The sequence below is a fragment of the Alosa alosa genome, chromosome 7, assembly GCF_017589495.1.
Source record: "Alosa alosa isolate M-15738 ecotype Scorff River chromosome 7, AALO_Geno_1.1, whole genome shotgun sequence".
Taxonomy (NCBI): Eukaryota; Metazoa; Chordata; class Actinopteri; order Clupeiformes; family Clupeidae; genus Alosa; species Alosa alosa.
Window position 1 is genome coordinate 9,569,099 of NC_063195.1, and position 19,569 is coordinate 9,588,667.

General features: G+C 41.4%; 1 protein-coding gene across 1 annotated transcript in view; it reads left to right on the plus strand.

Annotated features, from left to right (window-relative positions):
- LOC125297524 (NACHT, LRR and PYD domains-containing protein 12-like) overlaps positions 1–18,063 on the plus strand; it is a 61,159-nt gene extending 43,096 nt beyond the window's left edge. The window contains exons 13-16 of the mRNA XM_048247907.1: positions 5,088–5,258; positions 8,483–8,668; positions 8,867–8,981; positions 17,934–18,063. Of these exons, the coding sequence (XP_048103864.1) occupies positions 5,088–5,258; positions 8,483–8,668; positions 8,867–8,981; positions 17,934–17,969 (508 nt within the window). The 3' untranslated portion in view covers positions 17,970–18,063. The remainder of the gene's footprint in view (positions 1–5,087; positions 5,259–8,482; positions 8,669–8,866; positions 8,982–17,933) is intronic.
- Positions 18,064–19,569: the final 1,506 nt, after the last annotated feature.

Sequence of the window (19,569 nt, forward strand, 5' to 3'; positions counted from 1 at the left end):
TCTTCTATTCGCGGACCCTGATTCTGAAGGGGAATATCTGCCTTCAGAAAATGACGGTGATTCGTTTAGTGAGGCTTCAGATGCGTCCCTGCCTTGCAATGATGCAGCTGGACAAAGTGAGAGTTTACCCCATAGTTTAGCTTACACCAAGCACAAACGTTGAATCGTTTGCCCAATGTCACTGGTGGGAATAATGTTTCACGGGTTCGAGTGTTCATCGGGGAAGTTAGCAGGGTGTTAGTGGTGTGGGTGAACGAGGCTGGAGGTAGCCTAATGTCCATGGCGCTTAGCTTCTGTCTTTTGAACGTGTGCCTCTCTGCAATCGCGGCGACAGTAACGTGGTGGAGCCTTTGTCTAATGCCACTGGGTATGTTAGACGAGGTCGAAGTGCTCATAGGACAATGGTAAGTCCCTGCCCCCCCATACACAGCACATTGTCTCATGAGGAAGCTTCTCTAACACACATATTGCACACTGCCCTCTCCCCACATACACAGCACACTATCCCATCTCCCCTGTCATCCCCCCCAACACACACACCAAGACCCCTGGCAGTTGGGTTAGCCCCTTGAGCCGTGGATCTGCCCAAGGTTTCTTCCTTGGTAAGGGAGTTTTTCCTTGCCCCTGTTGCTCTTGGGTGCTCCTTGTTGGTGCCCCCCACCCAATCCCAATCCTCCCCCACCTTTTTTATGCAGCCCTTGCCACTTAATCTACTAAACCCCTCTTCTACTGCACAAATAGGCTGACACCAGACATAATTTCACTGCATTTTTTACTTCCAGTAACTATATGCATGTGACAATAAACTTCCTTGTATCCTTGCTAACAGTAGCCTAATCCTCCTGCCCCCGCTACCACAGCTGTGTGAGCGCGTCCCTGGATAATGTGACATGCTCACGCATTATGTCTCATTCTTGGAAACTTGACTAGGCCTATAGCGCAACCATTTACGTTTTCATAAAATAACAACTTGCCAGATATGCCTTCTGCATCCTTTCTGTTTTAATTGTTTAGAAAACGTTTGAGATCTTGAGTTAATACATTAAACATTGTTTGCTGGTAACCCGCCACAAATAGCCTACAGATTATTGCGTGCGCACATTCTCTATTCTCTCCAAAATGTGCCTGTTCTATAGGCCAAGTGCGTATTTCTGCGGCATAAAGCAGATGTATTTGTTTATTGTACAGAAAAATAAAAATAACCTGTCAAGCAGTCAATTGACTACATTGCAGTCAAGGGCAAATTAATTTACAAAACCAAAACATGGGTCATAGTTATCTAAGCCTCTATTGCATATCCTGTTAAAAATGTCGCTAGATAGTATTAAATCGCCAACAACATTGTTTTCTGCAGAAGCCTACCCTAGGCTACAGATTAGTTCTGGACAGTTATTTCTCTACTGGCTCAATTATCAAAAAGGTGCTTTCTCTTCGTCCTCCGCAAATTAAGCAGGTAGTTCCGTATAGAGACGTTAGAATAAATTAGCATTTGCGAATGACAACGTTGTGATAAGTAGGCTATAACACTAACTTGCTACCACTAACAAGTTAACTTGAATACATCAATATTAACAAAGTTGTGTAGGCTACACCACACCAGTTGTAGTCTGCATAAACAGTTCTTGAAGACACTGTTTTGATTTGCAAATGGGGAGGTGCGGGCTGAAGCCAACCTGTTTGAGAGAGAGCGGTGCAAGGAGAGAATGCATGCTCTGTCCTGCGTATATCTCTACAATGAAATAATATGTCTAGGCTAATCTATATTTTCAATAAGCAATCACTGCATGCCTATGGAAACAATCTAGTCAATATATTAGTCAATATATTAGAGTCAATATCTAAGTCAATATATTAGAGATATCAAGAGTAACGCAGGAATGGACGTTAACATTATTCCGTAACTGTAACGAATTACTGAAATTTGAATTGTACTTTGTAACGCGTTACCCCCAACACTGACAATAACGTAGACAGCAAATTAAGATATTTTTTTTGTTTTGTGGAGCGGCACCGGTAGGCTATCAAAAGCAGATTTCGATTTCCATTACCACTGTGTAGCCAAGCCTTATGCCATACCCAAGCATAGGCGCCGATGTAAGCTGGCACACGTGGGTGCTCAATATTTTCCGTGGGTGCTCGAGCGAAGGAGCACCCACGGCAAATATCGAGCACCCACGTGTGCCAGCTTACAGTTCCGGCTAAATTTACATTAATTTAAAATCAAACATCACAGTTGATGTTAAATTCAGCATCTCTCATAATGTGATTGGTTATGTTGCTGTCAATCCCCTACTCCATATCCTAACCACCAATGAGAGCGTCTCTCGTATGAAAATTCCTGACACGTCCCACCTGAAGAATTAACGCAAGGCCTTGTTGGGTCTTCAGCCCCGAATGTTTAAAATGTATATAGCCCTGAATATAATTTTAAAAGTAGTCTGACAAAGCTTATTGTTTTGTGACACAGCTAAACACTGATACCTCATAGAACGTCTATAACATAGCCTAGGTGGTCGCAACTCTCAAAAGTAAAGCAGATAGAAAGAACTCACGCAAATCTAGCCTACAACATGCAGACAGCTTAATGCGCAGGGGAGAGAGAGCGCGCACATAGGTGTTTTATGATTGTTGGCTTCTGATGGTATCTTGCTAATTCACTGAAGAAAGACTTATGATTATGGATAGAAAGAACATTCTGAAAAGGGAAGGAGTAAGGCAATGAGGAGCAATGCTATAGTGGAATACTCATGTTGCTGGTGAGGTCACGTGCGAACCTCGAGGGAAGCTGGCCAAGTTGAAGTAATGCCCACTGTATGTTCTAAATCATGCAGGACAGTGGGAAATTCAACCAAACAGTGGAATAACTGTGCATAACTGTTTTGTCATTGATTATGAGACCATGGTGAAGTTTCACTTTTCTTGTGAGTTCAAATAATAGACAACTGCAGACGTGTGTAGCCTGTACTCTGCTAGTCACAAACAGGTTTTAGTAAAGGTTGTAAAGGTAGTAAAGGCTAGCAAGGTTTAGTGGAATCCCTGTGTTACATACACGGTCTGGCTAGCAAGCAGATTAATTCAAATGCGCCGCTGATTGTCAAACTACTGAGTTGCGGTGCTTGTCACTCTCATTGGTTTAAAGGATGTTACACCCAAAACACACCCCTTGACTGATTAAGAAACAGAAGAACAATGCCCCCGACGTCTGATCACAAAATCACGGTGAATGTTGACTGAGCATGTCCTAAATGTCTTTAACCCTCTAGGAGCCACGGTCGACTTTAGTCGACAAGATGCGGTACTAAATAAAACGGCCGATTTAGTCAAATAGGGTGTCATATTTCGTTCGACCTCCACTCCACTAGATGGCAGACATGTCATACGTCATCCCAGAGTCGAAAAAATGGCAGGCTTTAAACAAAACTTTCTAGCTACAGCGCATTGAATCAGTGCGTGAAATACCGGAGCTAGTGTGCGTGTGAGCCACTTTGTCAGAAGCGATATTGTCAACGTCAGCAGTATTTGCATTAGATTATCGTCTAATGGCATCAAAAAAGTTTACCTGAAATGAAGTGTTGGGTCTTCTATTCGCGGACCCTGATTCTGAAGGGGAATATCTGCCTTCAGAAAATGACGGTGATTCGTTTAGTGAGGCTTCAGATGTGTCCCTGCCTTGCAATGATGCAGCTGGACAAAGTGAGAGTTTACCCCATAGTTTAGCTTACACCAAGCACAAACGTTGAATCGTTTGCCCAATGTCACTGGTGGGAATAATGTTTCCGCGGGTTGGTGTTCATCGGGAAGTTAGCAGGGTGTTAGTGGTGTGGTGAACGAGGCTGGAGGTAGCCTAATGTCCATAGCGCTAGCTTCTGTCTTTTGAACGTGTGCCTCTCCGCAATCGCGGCGACAGTAACGTGGTGGAGCCTTTGTCTAATGCCACTGGGTATGTTAGACGAGGTCGAAGTGCTCATAGGACAGTTAGGGGGGAACGTAGAGGCAGTGTGGGGAGTCGCAATGAGAATGACAGTAGGCCTAGTCCGAGCTGCGCAAATTCTCTCCACTTTCGGCCTTGAGGCAGATCTGGCCATGCTGCTCGCAACAGGAGCAGAGGTGGTGACGCGGGGCAGGAGAGCCATTAGGCCATGCATAGTCTATCACAAGATGATGGGAATGCGGTCCTGTATGGATAGGATATGGATATGGATAGTCATTATCTCTACAGCAAAAGGCCTGCTACATAAAAAAAAAAATTGTCAGCCATTTATTAGTAATGATTTACACTGTTGATTATCTATTTCCCTGACCATTTAGGACATATATGTGTTCTTTTTTGTGTGTTCATGTCCTTGTGATGTGTGTGTCTTTGTCAGCTAAGAAAAAAAAACAACAAAAAAAACATCAACAAAAACAACAAAAAGAAAACAAATACTAACATTGTCTCTTGTCTTGTATCGTCATCTCACTCCTGATCTGTGCCTTGCCGTGGCAAGTGAGCTTTTGAACTAAACAGGTCTTGTCTACTTGTGTTTGTGTGTCATCTGAATAATATATATGTGCCCCATACATGGAATCAGAGTGCCTACTGTATGTAGTAAATGGAAAATCTCTACAGCAAAAGGCGCCTACCGCTACATGCATTTGGTTGGTTTCTGCCATTTATTAGTAATTATTTACATAGTTTGTTTACTACTTAGTATTTACCTGAGCATTCAGTATTGTGCAATATAGCATACAGAAGGTGAGGGACATTTGGGGGGGAAAATAAGTGGTGCATTTTATCATTCAAACATGCGACTTTTCATGAAAATTCTATTATTATCTAATATTTCTCTAATTTACAGAAAGTCTCTATCTCTTATCACTTTTAAGATATAGCCTTTTGAAATGAAGATGTCAAAATCGAACATTTAAAAAAAAAACGGGTTAAGCGTTGTGCTTCTGACAAAGTGTTTCAGATTTCCAAGATAGGGATCTTAGTCATTGACAAGACCACTTTATTGATGATCTTTTATTGATCTATCTGTAGTGATCTGTGTATGTGTTTATTAATGTGCAAATATTCTATTCACAAACAATATATTGTCTTACAGACTTGCTGGCTGTAATCTTAATGGTTCCTGGGATTCTGTGGCCTTAATTCTGTCTCTGAAGTCCCTAACAGAGCTGGACCTGAGTAACAATGACTTGGGAAATGGTCCTTATGATGATAATGATGATTATATCTTCCAGGACAAATACAACTGCCGTCTGCAGATCTTTAGGTTGGTGAAATTGTCTATTTGTGTGTAGGCAGTAAGAGTGAAAACCATTCCCGACAAAAAACCTGGCTTTGTTACTTGAATTTTTAAAAATTCCAGATAGTTGGGGGCCTTAAGCACATAAAAAGGTCACTCCGCGCAAATTCATCTAAAGGCGCTAAATTTGACACAAATGTCTCTCAGGTCATACTGAAATGATTAAGCTAGGGTGCCGGAGCCAGCGACCCTTATGGCCAACATGGCGGCCAAATCCAATATGGCCACTGCCTGAAAAGGGTTCCGACTATAACTTTTGAACCATATGAGCTACAAATACAAACTTGATATATTTTTCAGCATAATTGATCATGGGAAACACATAGGAATATTTATATATATGACCCAGTATATCTGGACCCCTTAATCCTCCAATTTCAATATGGCCGCTGTCCAAAAAAGCAGTTTTGACTGTAGTATGGGCCTTACATCCCATTGTTTTTGCCAATTTGTCTACAAGCACCAAATGTGGCATGGATGCAGCTGAAGTCATGCTGAAATGATTTAGCCAGGGTGCTCGAGCCAGTGATCCCTGAGACCAAGATGGCTGCCAAATCCAATATAGCCACCACCTGAAAAGGGATTAGGCTTCATATTTTTGAACCAGATGAGATACAAATGTGAAGCTGATAGATATTTCACCTTTTCTGGCTATGGGAAACACAAAAAATATTTATATTTATCATTGGGTATATGTGGGCCCTCAAAGTCCCCAAATCCAATCTGGCTACTGTCCGAAAAAGGGTTTTGACAACTTTTGAACCAAATAAGCTACAGATGAAAACTTAAAAAAAATATATATTTTTTTTACCATGACAAACATTTGTGATTGCCTATGTTTAGACCCCCAGTTAGAAAGCAACTACCTAATTCATACTTTCCAAATATGCCCATCAATTTTCTAATTGAGAATGTAGGGAAGGCATGTATGAGGGAGAGTCAGAATTCCAGCATAGATTTGGGCAATTTTGAGAAAATATTGAAAATACTAGTTGACTGTATGAACTGTGGTGGAGCAGCTGTATAGTGCTACTCCATGTTCTACGCTGATACTGTAGATAGATAGATAGATAGATAGACTGACTTTATTCATCCCCAAAGGGAAATTACAGTGTTCCAGCAGCACAGACAAACACAGCATTCACATAATGTACTGTATGTATCATCATAATAACTGTATTTGTCAACTGACCTGTACAAATAGGTTAATCCAGTTGAACATGCTCTCATTCAACAATAACAACTAAAGGTAGTTTCTTGAGCCTCAGCATGAACTTGCACAACTGTTGTCTCTCATCTGTAGTCATCCGTATAATTTATTCCAGCTGTTCATAAACTATTTTTACCATATAAATATGTAAAACAAATCAATAAACTAGTAATTTATTGACACATGATATTGGCAGTTCATCATATTTCAGTTTCAGACACACATTTCTTCTGCTGCTGTGGCAGTGTGGCTGAATTACCAACCTTCAGATGCCCAAAAACGCAATAAATCCGAATGAGCAGAAGATAAGAAAGAAGAATGAAGAAATTCATTCCCATAGATATCCCCCAGTATTAACCTCAGGGCAGCAGATATTTAGCAAAATACATATAAACCATATAAATACACTGCTCAAAATAAATAAGGGAACACTTTTTCATAGGAGTATAGCATCAAGTCTGTCAAACTTGTAAGCTATTGGTCTGGCCAGTTGCATAACAGAGGTGGTTGTGAATCAGTTTCACCTGCTTTGGTGTCATCAAAGTTAACAACAGGTGCACTAGAGGGGCAACAATGAGACAACCCCCAAAACAGGAATGGTTTTACAGGGTGTGGCAACTGATAATTTTTCCATTTTTATCCTTCTTGATTGATTTTTCACAAGTTTCGCATTTGGGTAGGGTCAGTGTCACTACTGGTAGCATAAGCCAGTACCTGGAGCCTACAAAGGTTGCACAGGTAGTCCAACTCCTCCAGAATGGCACACCAATACGTTCCATTGCCAGAACTTCTGTGTCTCCCAGCGCAGTCTCAAAAGGAGATTCCTGGAGACAGGCAGTTGCTAAGAGAGCTGGGCAGTGTGGCACATGTGACAGACGAGAAAGGGTCTGGAGATGTTGCGGAGAACATTTTGCTGCCTGCAACATCATTCAGCATGACCGATTTGGTGATGGGTCAGTGATGGTCTGGGGAGACATACCCTTGGAGGGACGCACAGAGCTCTATGGGCAAGTCAATGGCACCCTCACTGCTCTAAGGTATCGGGATGAATCTTCAGACCCATTGTCTGACCCAATACTGGTGCAGAGGCCCCTGGGTTCCCCCTGGTGCACAACAATAGCTGGCCACATGTGGCAAGAGTGTGCAGGCAGTTCCTGGAGGATGAAGGAATTGATAGCATTCACTGTCCCCCACACTCCCCTGACTTAAATCCAGTAGAACACCTCTTGGACATTGTGTGTTGGTCCATCTAACACCGGCAGGTTGCACCACAGACTGTTAAGGAGCTCAATGATGGCCGTGTCCACATCTGGGAGCAGACCCTCAGGACACCATCCGCTGTCTCATTGTCAACTATGTGGGGTCCATACGAACTAATGAAATTTAGGCAAAATGGACTAGCCTGTGGCAGCATTGTTTTCATTGATTTTCGTGGGGGTCTTTTAATTCAGCCGTCTGGCATCCTTTACCCAGTACACATTACCCAGTGCATATCAGTATAGATATCCAGCATTAGTTTTTTTCCCATTGAGATCTGATGTGTTTTCAAAGTGTTCCTTTAATTTTTTTGAGCAGTGTATATATAGTATGCATAGTATATATACTCTTTTGATCCCGTGAGGGAAATTTGGTCTCTGCATTTATCCCAATCCGTGAATTAGTGAAACACACTGCACACAGTGAACACACAGTGAGGTGAAGCACACACTAATCCCGGCGCAGTGAGCTGCCTGCAACAACAGCGGCGCTCGGGGAGCAGTGAGGGGTTAGGTGCCTTGCTCAAGGGCACTTCAGCCGTAGCCTACCGGTCAGGGTTCGAACCGGCAACCCTCCGGTTACAAGTCCGAAGCGCTAACCAGTAGGCCACAACTGCCCGAAAAATATTAGGCAGGGCATTGCTGTATTGTGCTTTGTAGTGGTCGAAGTATGTGTTTATTCATGAGTAAAGCTCTCTGTTCTAATACAATTCATCCTCTTGCAGACTCGCTGGCTGTAAACTCAGTTATAGATCCTGGGGTATTGTGTTAGCAATTCTGAAGTCATTAAACTCCCTGACAGAACTGGATCTGAGTAATAATGGCCCAGAAGATGATTATTATGATGATGATTATTTAAGCGATGTCTTAGGCCACATACATGTTTCCCAATGTCATCTGCAGATCTTGAGGTTGGTGAAATTCTGTTTTTATATATTTGCAACAGTACAAACCATCCTCCAAAGCATGTTTGAATATAACAAATTGTTAACATAAGAAAAATAAATAGTGAATTTAAAGGGTTAGAGGGATTTGAGTAATATCTTATTGAGTGGTGTCATTTTTGTACGTGTTTATGCTGAACTCTCTTCTAATACATTGTCTTGCAGACTTGCTGGCTGTAATCTCAATTATGGTTCCTGTAAGACTCTGGTCTCAGTTCTGAAGTCATCAAAACCACTGATAGAGCTGGACCTGAGTAACAATGCTATAGGAAATTCTGGAGTTGAGTGTCTCTCTAAAGGACTTCGTAGTTCCAAATGCAAACTGCAGATTTTGAGGTTTGTGTTGTAACTCGGACTTGGTTATTTGATATCTGCTGCAGTTGATGACTCCTCTAGGGAGCTTGTCACACTCTGCACAGTAGAATAGTGCACCGCTAAACCTCATCTTGGATCCATGTTACTGAATTATGTATTCTAAAGTAAATGAGGTCCAAGCACATGTGATGATATAAAGATATATCATTAGACACAGCTATTCATTGCCAATGTGGTTAGTCCTCACCATTTAGCTGAAAGACTAGATATAATGTCTTGTTCCATCACCTCACCTTAATATAATAGTATATAAGTATATATAAGTATATATAATCTTTTGATCCCGTGAGGGAAATTTGGTCTCTGCATTTATCCCAATCCGTGAATTAGTGAAACACACTCAGCACACAGTGTACACACAGTGAGGTGAAGCACACACTAATCCCGGCGCAGTGAGCTGCCTGCAACAACAGCGGCGCACAGGGAGCAGTGAGGGGTTAGGTGCCTTGTTCAAGGGCACTTCAGCCGCTTCCTACTGTTCGGGGTTCGAACCGCCAACCCTCCGGTTTCAAGTCCGAAGTGCTAACTAGTAGGCACACGGCTTCCCTAATTGTATTGTATAATTAATTGTATGTATTAATATAATCTTGGTTCTCTGAAGGAGAAAACCAATAAGAAGTCATTCTCAGATAATGCCATTGGCCTGAGCCAATGTCCAATCATACATCTCAGGATTGTTTTTCACAGGCCTTTGCATAGAAACTAGTCCTTTGTATGCATTCTTCAGCAAAGACCTCAAACCACGCTTAATGATAAAGCCTTCAACGCCATTGCAAGCCGCACGCTGGACTCAAAGTCCCTCTCCCGAGCCCCTCTGGCTTCCTCGTCTTGGATAAAATGGAAACACACGAGCATTTTTCATTTATACCAAACTACACAATGGAAAGGGTTACACTTTACTTGAAGGTGTCTACATAAGAGTGACATGGCACTGTTATGAACGTGTCATAAACATTATAAACAAGTCATAAACGTTTGTGACATAACACTTCTGTCTCTCGCTTCGGTCAATTGTCATTCGGTTTTTGTCATGAGTTAGCGTTAGGGTTAGTGTTAGGCAGGGCTCGAATTATCTTTTTGTCTTTAAGGGGGTCTCTATCTCATATAAAGTTGGCACATCCCGTGCATAGCCTAAAGGCGATACAATTAAATAGCCTAGGCACGAGTGGCGCAGTATGTGCACGGTAGGCCTACAGTGGGCATCGCTTTCAAATGGCCACTTCAGTCGCGCATTACGCGGCGTGAAGCTTTAGTACCACTTTCAGCCACTGTGCGTCGCTCTGCCACTTTACATCGCTCTGTCAGTGGTAATTGTTACCGAGAGGAATCCCAGCCTACGAATTCAATAACAAAATAAATCGTAATTAAACATTACCTCGATTAAGGCTACTTGGGTATGGCTTAAGGCTTGACTACACGGTGGTAGCGAAAATCAAAATCTGCTTTTGATAGGATACCGGTGCCGCTCCACAAAACGAAAAAATATCTTCATTTGCTGTCTATGTTATTGTCAGTGTTGGGGTAATAACTCATAAAATCAAAACAGTGTCTTAATTTGCCCTACTTCTTGACTGCAATGTAGTCAATTGACTGCTTGACATGTCATTTTTATTTTTCTGTACAATAAACAAATACATCTGCTTTATGCGCAGAATTACATTCATATTTGGCTGACTGCAGGACGCCACTTCCCTCCCCATATTCTAAGATTAAGATAGTAGCCTATACAAAAAGCACTTAATACTATCATAAAAAATTGTTAAAACGAATAGCTATTTGCAATTTGACAAAACACTGGTCCTCATATGAGCCTGTTGCATTTAGTTAGATGTCCGAGTCACGCATAATGTTTGAAAACCACTGGCTCGTAATCACAATAATTTAACACACGACAGTTGGATAGCCTACTTCATCATGTCCCCATGCCTACATTTTTGTGAGTAGCATAGAGATCGTTAAAAACAATAAAGTATGGCTCTCCGTTTGGGACATCGAAAACTTATATTTTTAATAGACTACCGTCGGAGATGCTGACTTGCAAAAGCCTCGGGATAACACGTTATCTCCACTATCATCAGTTGATCACAACATCAGATCAAAGTGGGGAATGAAATAAAAGTTTGAGAACCACTGGTTTAACAAGTTACCTGCAGCCAGAACACACAGAATCTGTTGCAATATTCTGATGATCGGCGATGATATCGGCAAATGTTTGTTTTCCAAAGTAAGAATTTCACCTTCGACAATTTCACCTTCGACAATGAATAGCTCATTACACTTGTTACTGTTAAACGTAGGCCTACCTGGTATCATTACAAACATTATTCTGTGTCCTAAAACTGGCATATTTTATGGCATTGTGTCATGTAAGTTCGTTGCAAAATCTAGAGAAATGTGTGAGGTGGTCAGCGGGAGACAATTGAGACACACATTGGATTGTGTTATTACTTGAACATTCCACACTATCCACAGCTGTGGTAGGCCTATCAGGGGCAGGAGGATTACTGTTAGCACAGGCTTTATATACAATTCTTCAACAGAAGGCCTTGAATGTTGTCTTGTTTGTGGAGCGCTTTGCTTCGCTTCTGTAATCTCGGCTTCATTGAAAATGAGGGCTTCCCTCAATGACCCTCCGAGAATAAATAAATAGAGATGTTGTATCTTGTACAGTTGATGAATGGAATGGAAAATGATTGTCAATATGCACCAGTGAAGATTTTTGAGGATAATCAAGGTACAATAGCCTTATCAAAAGATCCAGTGTGCCGCCAGAGGTGCAAGCACATTGATATAAGGTATCATTTTGTTCGTTCTGCAGTTAATGATGGCAAAGTGATAATTGAATATTGTCCTACAATTGATATGGTGGCTGATGTTATGACTAAGCCAATGACAAAGTTCAAGATGGAGAGATTTGTGAAATGTATGTTTGATATGTAAGCTCTAAACTCCATCAAGATATGAGATTGTCTTTGTTAAAATTGCTTATATGTTAGGTTATTGTATAGATGGTGTGTATTGCATATATATGATTTATACAGCATGAGATCAAGTGGGGGTGTTAACAGTGACCTCATACGTCATACGTTGTACGTACGTTGTGCGTAATGATTTGTATAAATGCTGGTGCACAAATAAAGTCTTTCTCTTTTTCCGGCCTAAAAACCGATGTGAGCAGTATGCCTCCGTCCATGATATAACCAGTTTACTACACACAGCGAATATGGCTGCGCCAACAAAGACACCTGCCAAGTTTGAAATCGAACGGACCAACGACACGCAGACAGACAGACAGACGTTCCTGCAATTTATGGATAGATAGATGCGATGGCTTGATTGTTGGGATAGGCATCCGACAACGAGTACTCGGGGCAACAGCCAGGTCTATCATTCGTCATAATTCTTCAAACCCTGACTTGTGAATCTAAAGGTCTCCACCCACTGTTGGTCAGTGAAGTAGAGCTATAATCGGGCCTTAAAATTTAGGCCCGACAAGACCCGAGCCCCACAGAAATCAGCCCGAGCTCTGACCGAGCCCGAGACTGACAGCTTTTTAAAAGCCCGAACCCGTTTACAGCCCGACATTATTCAAATGTCCGCACGCACGCACGCAGCTCTTTTGCCTTTTGTCAAGAATGAGTAACATTTGACATCATTTATTCATGACTAACGTAGCCTAGGCCACTTGGAAGTTGGAACAAAGAAATAAAACAGCCCAAGTCCTCTCAGCATTCTGAAGTTTGCGGGAACCCTCCCATACACAGCCCCGACTTTAATTAGTTCTTGCGCCAGCTTTTCAAACCCCTCGCCATTTACGATATTAAAAGGCCTAATGTCTTTACAGCGAAAGCTGACACACTTCTTCTCCATAACCATTTGTTTCACCTTTGCAGGGTTTGATTTTGTTGCTGTAGCCTAACAAATGATGTGATCCTGATGGGCACTGACAGCTTTGATCAACATGCCTTATCAGCGACGAATTCCCTGTCGTTCTACAGAATGTTGCATCCTTTGGATTTTACATAACCACTGGCTCATTATTCTCATTATGCACATGATCAAAACTTTTCCACACAGACTGCTTTCTTTGCCGGTGCAACTAAAACGCCAGTCACAAGAGGCCAGCCTCTGTTTCACCTCCTAAGCATCCATTTCTGCATCTTTCTCGCAGCTAACCGAAATGCATCACCTGACCGCTCATTTAGCCTACCGCGCTAGCCCGAGCCCGCGTGAAATGATAGAAATGAAGCTCTACAGTGAAGTGCCAAATTTGACAAAAAAACTGCCGAGACCTTGGTCGTTCCCAAGTGTATAGCGGTCTCCGGCGATGGGAAGCTGCCAACACCCGATTGCGCAACATTCTCCGCCTTCCTTCTAATCGATATTAAACAAAATATTTTCAAAATGAAGGAATGAATTAGGCCTAGGACTTAGGCTATTCCGACCGCAGAGAGGAGGGCATCCATTTCACTCAACAAAGTGTCCCAAAATACTTAGAATCAATAGGTGTTGGAAACGCTGACTAATGCACATTTTATTTATGCGCATTACCACGGATGTGCATCACTAATTCGCATGAGTTGGATGGAAACACACTAATTGAGTAGTTTTGGTTGTTGTTGGTGGCGTTATTGCATCCCTTTTATGAATGCAAAATTGTTCCCTCGCGATTGGAAGGTCCTGTTGGCATATAGGCTCACGCATTTCAAAAAACATTGCAGCGTAAAATGCCACAAAAAAGCTGTTTATGAATAGGTCTTAGTGAGTTAGAGTCCTCTCGACTTAAGCTGTCCCAGACTTAGGTGCTACTTTTAGGTCTAAAATGCTTAGTGAATTACTTTTTGTGAAAAATTAGGAGTCCTAAAGTTAGGAGTGCACGCCCATTATTTTTTAGGAGTTGCTCTAAATTAGCCAGTTAGGGACTCACGATTCATTATCTTTGGTTAGGAGCTACTTTTAGCCTTAAAATTCTTTGTGAATACGGCCCCTGAATAAAAAGGCCTAGCCTAAATGAATCAAGGCAAAACAAATAGCCTAGTAGCCTAATGAAACATACGGATTGATGTAGTAGGCTATCTTTGTAACATTATTAAATTATTCTGTTACTATGCCTACGTTTGCAAAATAGAACATTTTAATTTGATTCACAATAATGTTACATTTAATTTACATATTGACAATGATTAGCCTAGTTTTGGTTGTTGTTGGTGGGTTATTGCATGTTAGTTATGCCTACAATGCAAAATTGCTTCCTCACGATTGGAAGCTCCAGAACTGAAGAGCTGTGGACGGCACGGCACGGCATGCCCAATGAAAATAAATTAACGCAACGCAACACAACACAGACCCCGCTTCTCTCGCGTCAGTCACTGACATGAACGAAACACAGAACCCGCTTCTCTCACGGCAGTCACTGACAGTAACCTAGAATAAATGCATGGGGAAAAACACTTCCCCATGACAAAGACATCGTAAAACACTGAAAGTTAATATTTTGTCACTAGCAACATACATCTGTCCTTTGTCAAATGTATTATGTTCCAAGTAGCCTATGCGTAATTCTGCTTCATAAAGTTGAACAAATACATTTGCTTATTTCACAGAAAATATAAATAGCCAGTTAGGGTCTACAGTGCAGAGTTGGTAAGTTATGGTAGGCCAACTTGGAGTGAACATACAAACAGGGGAAATTCTTTCTCTTGTAGCTGAGTAGCCTCAGGTGCGCCGCGTAGACATAAGGCCGAACATGTAAGCGCCAATGAATCGTGCTCTCCACGACAATCGCATACGTTAAACTTAAATAGGTTAACATCACTCTAAGTTAAGCCTTCAAGCAAGGGAAAACGATGATTTGAAGACATCTGTTTCGTTGGAAGGGCAAGGGGTAGCAACAGGGGAACACAGAGACAGGCCCGATGGCAGGGCTGTTATGAGAGTATATTAAAATATGGGATATTCTACGGGAAAACATTAAAACGGCAAGACAGCGGGGAAAGTTAAAATCGTGATAAACACGGAAAAAAGTTGGCATGCATTGTTTGGTCCCCGTGCACAGGGATTATTTGTCATATTATTAATCACATATGATTATTTGTGAAATTTTGCAAACAGGCGCAACACATTTGAAAAGGAAGGACTGGTAGCATGCAAGCTCACGGGAAAGATTGATTTAAGAACGTTATCACAGTGTGTGGCTGTGGCGCGGGCGGAAGACAGCGACAATTGGCAGGGCAGGGTCATGTCTTTTTAACAGTTCTGTCGGAGGGTCATTGAACAATTTCTAGCAGGCAAGAGAGGGTCTGAAGCACTCAAAATTCCTCCGGTTGCCCCTTCAATAAATAACGAACAGTCCCTAGATTGCTGCTGGGCTATATGTCTTGGTTCATGTCTGTTAACAACTTGTTGCCATCAAACGCATAGCCTATCTCGCGGTTGCATCCATTACAAACAAACATGCAATGTGAACTTCTGGGATTGGGGAGAGCGCTAAATGCTCTACTGAATAAGCACAAAGTCAAACCTTGATAAATGAAAAACACTTAATAATCAAAAAAATAAACCGCTAATGAAGTAAACTTGTGACTTGTGAAAAATCGTTTATTGCCTGTAACTCCGTGATAACAGGACGTAAGAGGAAGGCATTTGGCTGAGCAAAGGAGGTTCATGTGCTCTATATTTTGTCCAAATGATCTCTGTCTATCATCGTTGCACTCGGAGAAAACCAGAATGTTTAATTTGTCCTGCGTTTCTTATACGGCTGCAAACAGGATTCACTCGCAGTTAACCAAATATTTCTTTATTAGGGTAGGGCAGGCATATTTCTGGCTATTACAATATTTCTAAACCAGTCTGCTAAAGTCTGTAGTGAAGTCTGTGTAGGATTTTCCAGGCTCCATTTCTTTTTACTAGACACCCTGCTCACTTGAGCCATCTACCGGTTGTTTGGGTTGTTGCAGCGTCTCACTGGAAAAATACAAATTAAAGTCGCGTGATACCGTGTGATCCCACGCGCGGACCGCGAGTGAAGCTGGCCAAGTCGAAGCACTGCCCACTGTAGACTATAACCAAAGTCCTTTTAGGCAAGTCCCTCCACTCGGTGGCCATATTGCAACGCTTTTTGGGCACCCTATTCGGCAGAAATGCGCGTGCGCAAGGCTTCACACCAACCTTACTCCAGCAGCGAGTTCACAACACATGATTGGCACGATGTCTTCACAACACACCATATGATTGGCTCAGTGTATTCACATCACACCACATGATTGGCTCAATGTATTCACATGTCGGCGTTTTGCCGAGGAAGGTGGGATATGTGTAGACAACGGAGTTACAAACTAAGCCCATGCAATTCTATGGATGATTTTTTGAGCGCTGTGTCTCCTCATTAGAAAGTCTCTGCTATAACTTGACACACACACACAACTGACAGAGATTTTCCATAGAAATTGATTCCTTTTAATTAATTTCAATATATTATTGATTGCAATAGTCCATATTTCATTTCAATTTCACAATCAGACCACCGTCTCAGATAGGCTATCCTCAATGTCAAACACAATAATGCATTTAGTTTTACACAGGGAAAATGCACTAACTGGCAGAAATTAATAAAGACATTGCAACCAAACTATGTTCTAGTATTATAGGCTAATCTAATGTACACATAGTGATATTAACACCTGGGTGTTCAGTTGTCTCGTGTTTTGAACCGTGGAAATAAATAGACGAATAATTTTGGTACTGAGAGGTTGTCGGGTAGCCATTGAATATTCCGTCATCTGAGATTGCTAACAGGTGTTTCAAAATATCTGGGAACTTTCCAGAGCTCTGAATGGCAGAGGATAGCTACAGATCAATTACCACAATTATTGAAGTAGGCTAGCCTGGGTGTTCCCATGCTGCCTTGCGCGCGATTTGATTCACGCTGCTAAGGCAGCCTGGAGACCATGGAGCAAATTTTCGCCTGAGATAGGGAACCAATCACAGAACAGGTGGGAAAGCAAGACGATGATGAGCTATGCACAGGCGCATTTGATAGACATCCGTGGCACCCAATAAACGGATCTGGGCATTTTTTTCAAATACGAGAAAATGAACGTTTGGTTCCCAGACCACGTCTCATTGAGAAGTGGTGGCGCTAGCCAGGCTAGAAGTAGGCTATATTATGGGCCATAATTATTTGTCAATAAACATAGAAGAGGCGAAGTGCAGGTTCAACAGCAAACAGGACTTTTTCAGCATGTATCAAACCATGTAGGCTAACCCAATGAACGCCTATGTAAATAGACAAAACACTCGCATCAAAGCAGGGTGACTTCTTCGGACTTGCGAGTGCTGTCAAATCGATCGTATGCGGTTTGCACATATAGTCTAGTGGTGTGGTAGTGAAGTGAAGTCATGCTGCATTCAAGAGCGTAGGGTACAGTAGGTCTACGCCCAGTAGTAGCCTATTTTAGTTTAACGTCTTTAATGGTAAGAGATCGCACAGGGATGGATAATGAGTGTTGTTTAAGACATAAGATGGTTATGGCAATATTTCGAATAAGATGAATAATTCATAATACGTTTCCATGTGTAGCAGAAACGTAATATTCTCATTCTCATGTTAATCAGCATATACTAAAGCAATAACCTGTGTAGTAGTATCTGTGTCATGATGTCTCAACAGTCTCTGTACGTGAATATGATGCTTTCACCCATCAAAACATTTCATCTTGACATTGTTTGACGGGGAAACATTTAGTTCATTGACAGATTTAGTGGACTTCATAGAATAATCTTTTATTAAGTTTTTTAGTGATCTGTGTCTGTGTTTATTTATGTATAAACCTCTCTGTTCCAATACATTGTTTCACAGACTTGCTGGCGTTTATGTCAGTTCTATTTCCTGTAAGTCTCTGGCGTCAGTTCTACAGTCACCAAACTCCCTGATAGAGCTAGACCTTAGTATCAATGGCCTGGAAGATTCTGGAGTTCTGCTTCTCTCAAGGGGACTACGTAGTCACAACTGCAAACTGCAGATTTTGAGGTTGGTGCTATAACATCTGAAAATGAGTTTGGCTGTTTGATTTTCCTTTAATGACCCCTCCTAGGAGCCTATTTTTGCAGTCAGTCTCTTCACAGTGGAATAGCTCCACACAGCTAAAACTCACATCAGGCAGGTCCATGATTATGAATCTTAAAAGGAACCATATGTAAGATTGTGGTCAAAACTGGTACTGCAATCACTTTCAAATTACTGTAGAGTGTTGTATCCCCTCCCCTTCTCCCCTGACTTGAGGTTGCCAACCCGGATGCCGAAACACTACTGACTTCATGATTAGTAGATAGGTGGAGGGTGGTTCATCAGGCCAAAACACAACATGACATGACAAAACACAACTTCACTTTTTAACTGACAATATCCTGGCTGGACTACTGTTGTCAGTATAAGTATGTGAAAAGAACATGATTTCTTAATGTCTAGTGACATATCAGGGCCATTTTATTATTAATTGAAATACATTTCTTACATATGGTGCCTTTAACTTAAAGGGCTCTATCTTGGTGATCTAAAACACATGGTCAATGGCAAAAAGCTTAAATACCTTTAGGGTTTTATAGAATAGACCCCAGGTGCCACATAGCAGCAAGATTTCTGGAAACTTGGGGAGTTTTCTTTTTTAATTATTATTGTTGAGATTCCCCATTTTGAACATGAAAATTTACAAATAAAATTGAAGATGTAGTATCTAATACCCAAGCATTGGCGCTTTCTTCGAATGTGCACAGCATACTAAATTATACCATTCCAAACTAATGTGGCTGACACTGAGCAGAAATAGGGCCAAGGGTAAGGTGTGATTACTCAGCATTTTTTAATGCATTGTTTATTTATTTTTCAAATTGATTTATTGAAATTTGACATCTCTAATTTCAGTATGTTTTGATTTGTCAATGTCAGGCATTTGTTCATGTAGCTTTGCTAGTGCTATTGAATCTCTCCCTGACAGTGTCTTGAAACAGTAGTCCAGGCAAAGTAGCGATTTTACGACAGACTAATTTTAAAATATTTTTTTCAGCATAGATCATTTCTATGAGTTACGCAGAACTACATACTAAACGTCCTAAGAAATCCTAGTTGAGGAAATATGTTAAATTTACATCAATCTGAGATGTGTGGCAATAAGGCCAGGCAACAATGCACCACAATGGGACTATTTTTTTCCTTTACTCCTGTCAAAATAAAACTTTACACAATGAACCTATCCATTATTGTTGTCCATTACAAATATTTCACTCTTCTCTCTTTCAGACTGTCTGATTGCAAAATCTCACAAAAAGGTTGTAATTCTTTGGCTTCAGCTCTGAGGTCAAACCCATCCCATCTAAAAGAGCTAGATCTGAGCAAAAATCCTCCTGGTGAATCAGGACTGAAGCTGCTAACTGCTCGACTGGAGGATCTCAAACTGTAAACTGGAGATAATTATGTATGTACTTAGATAGATAGATAG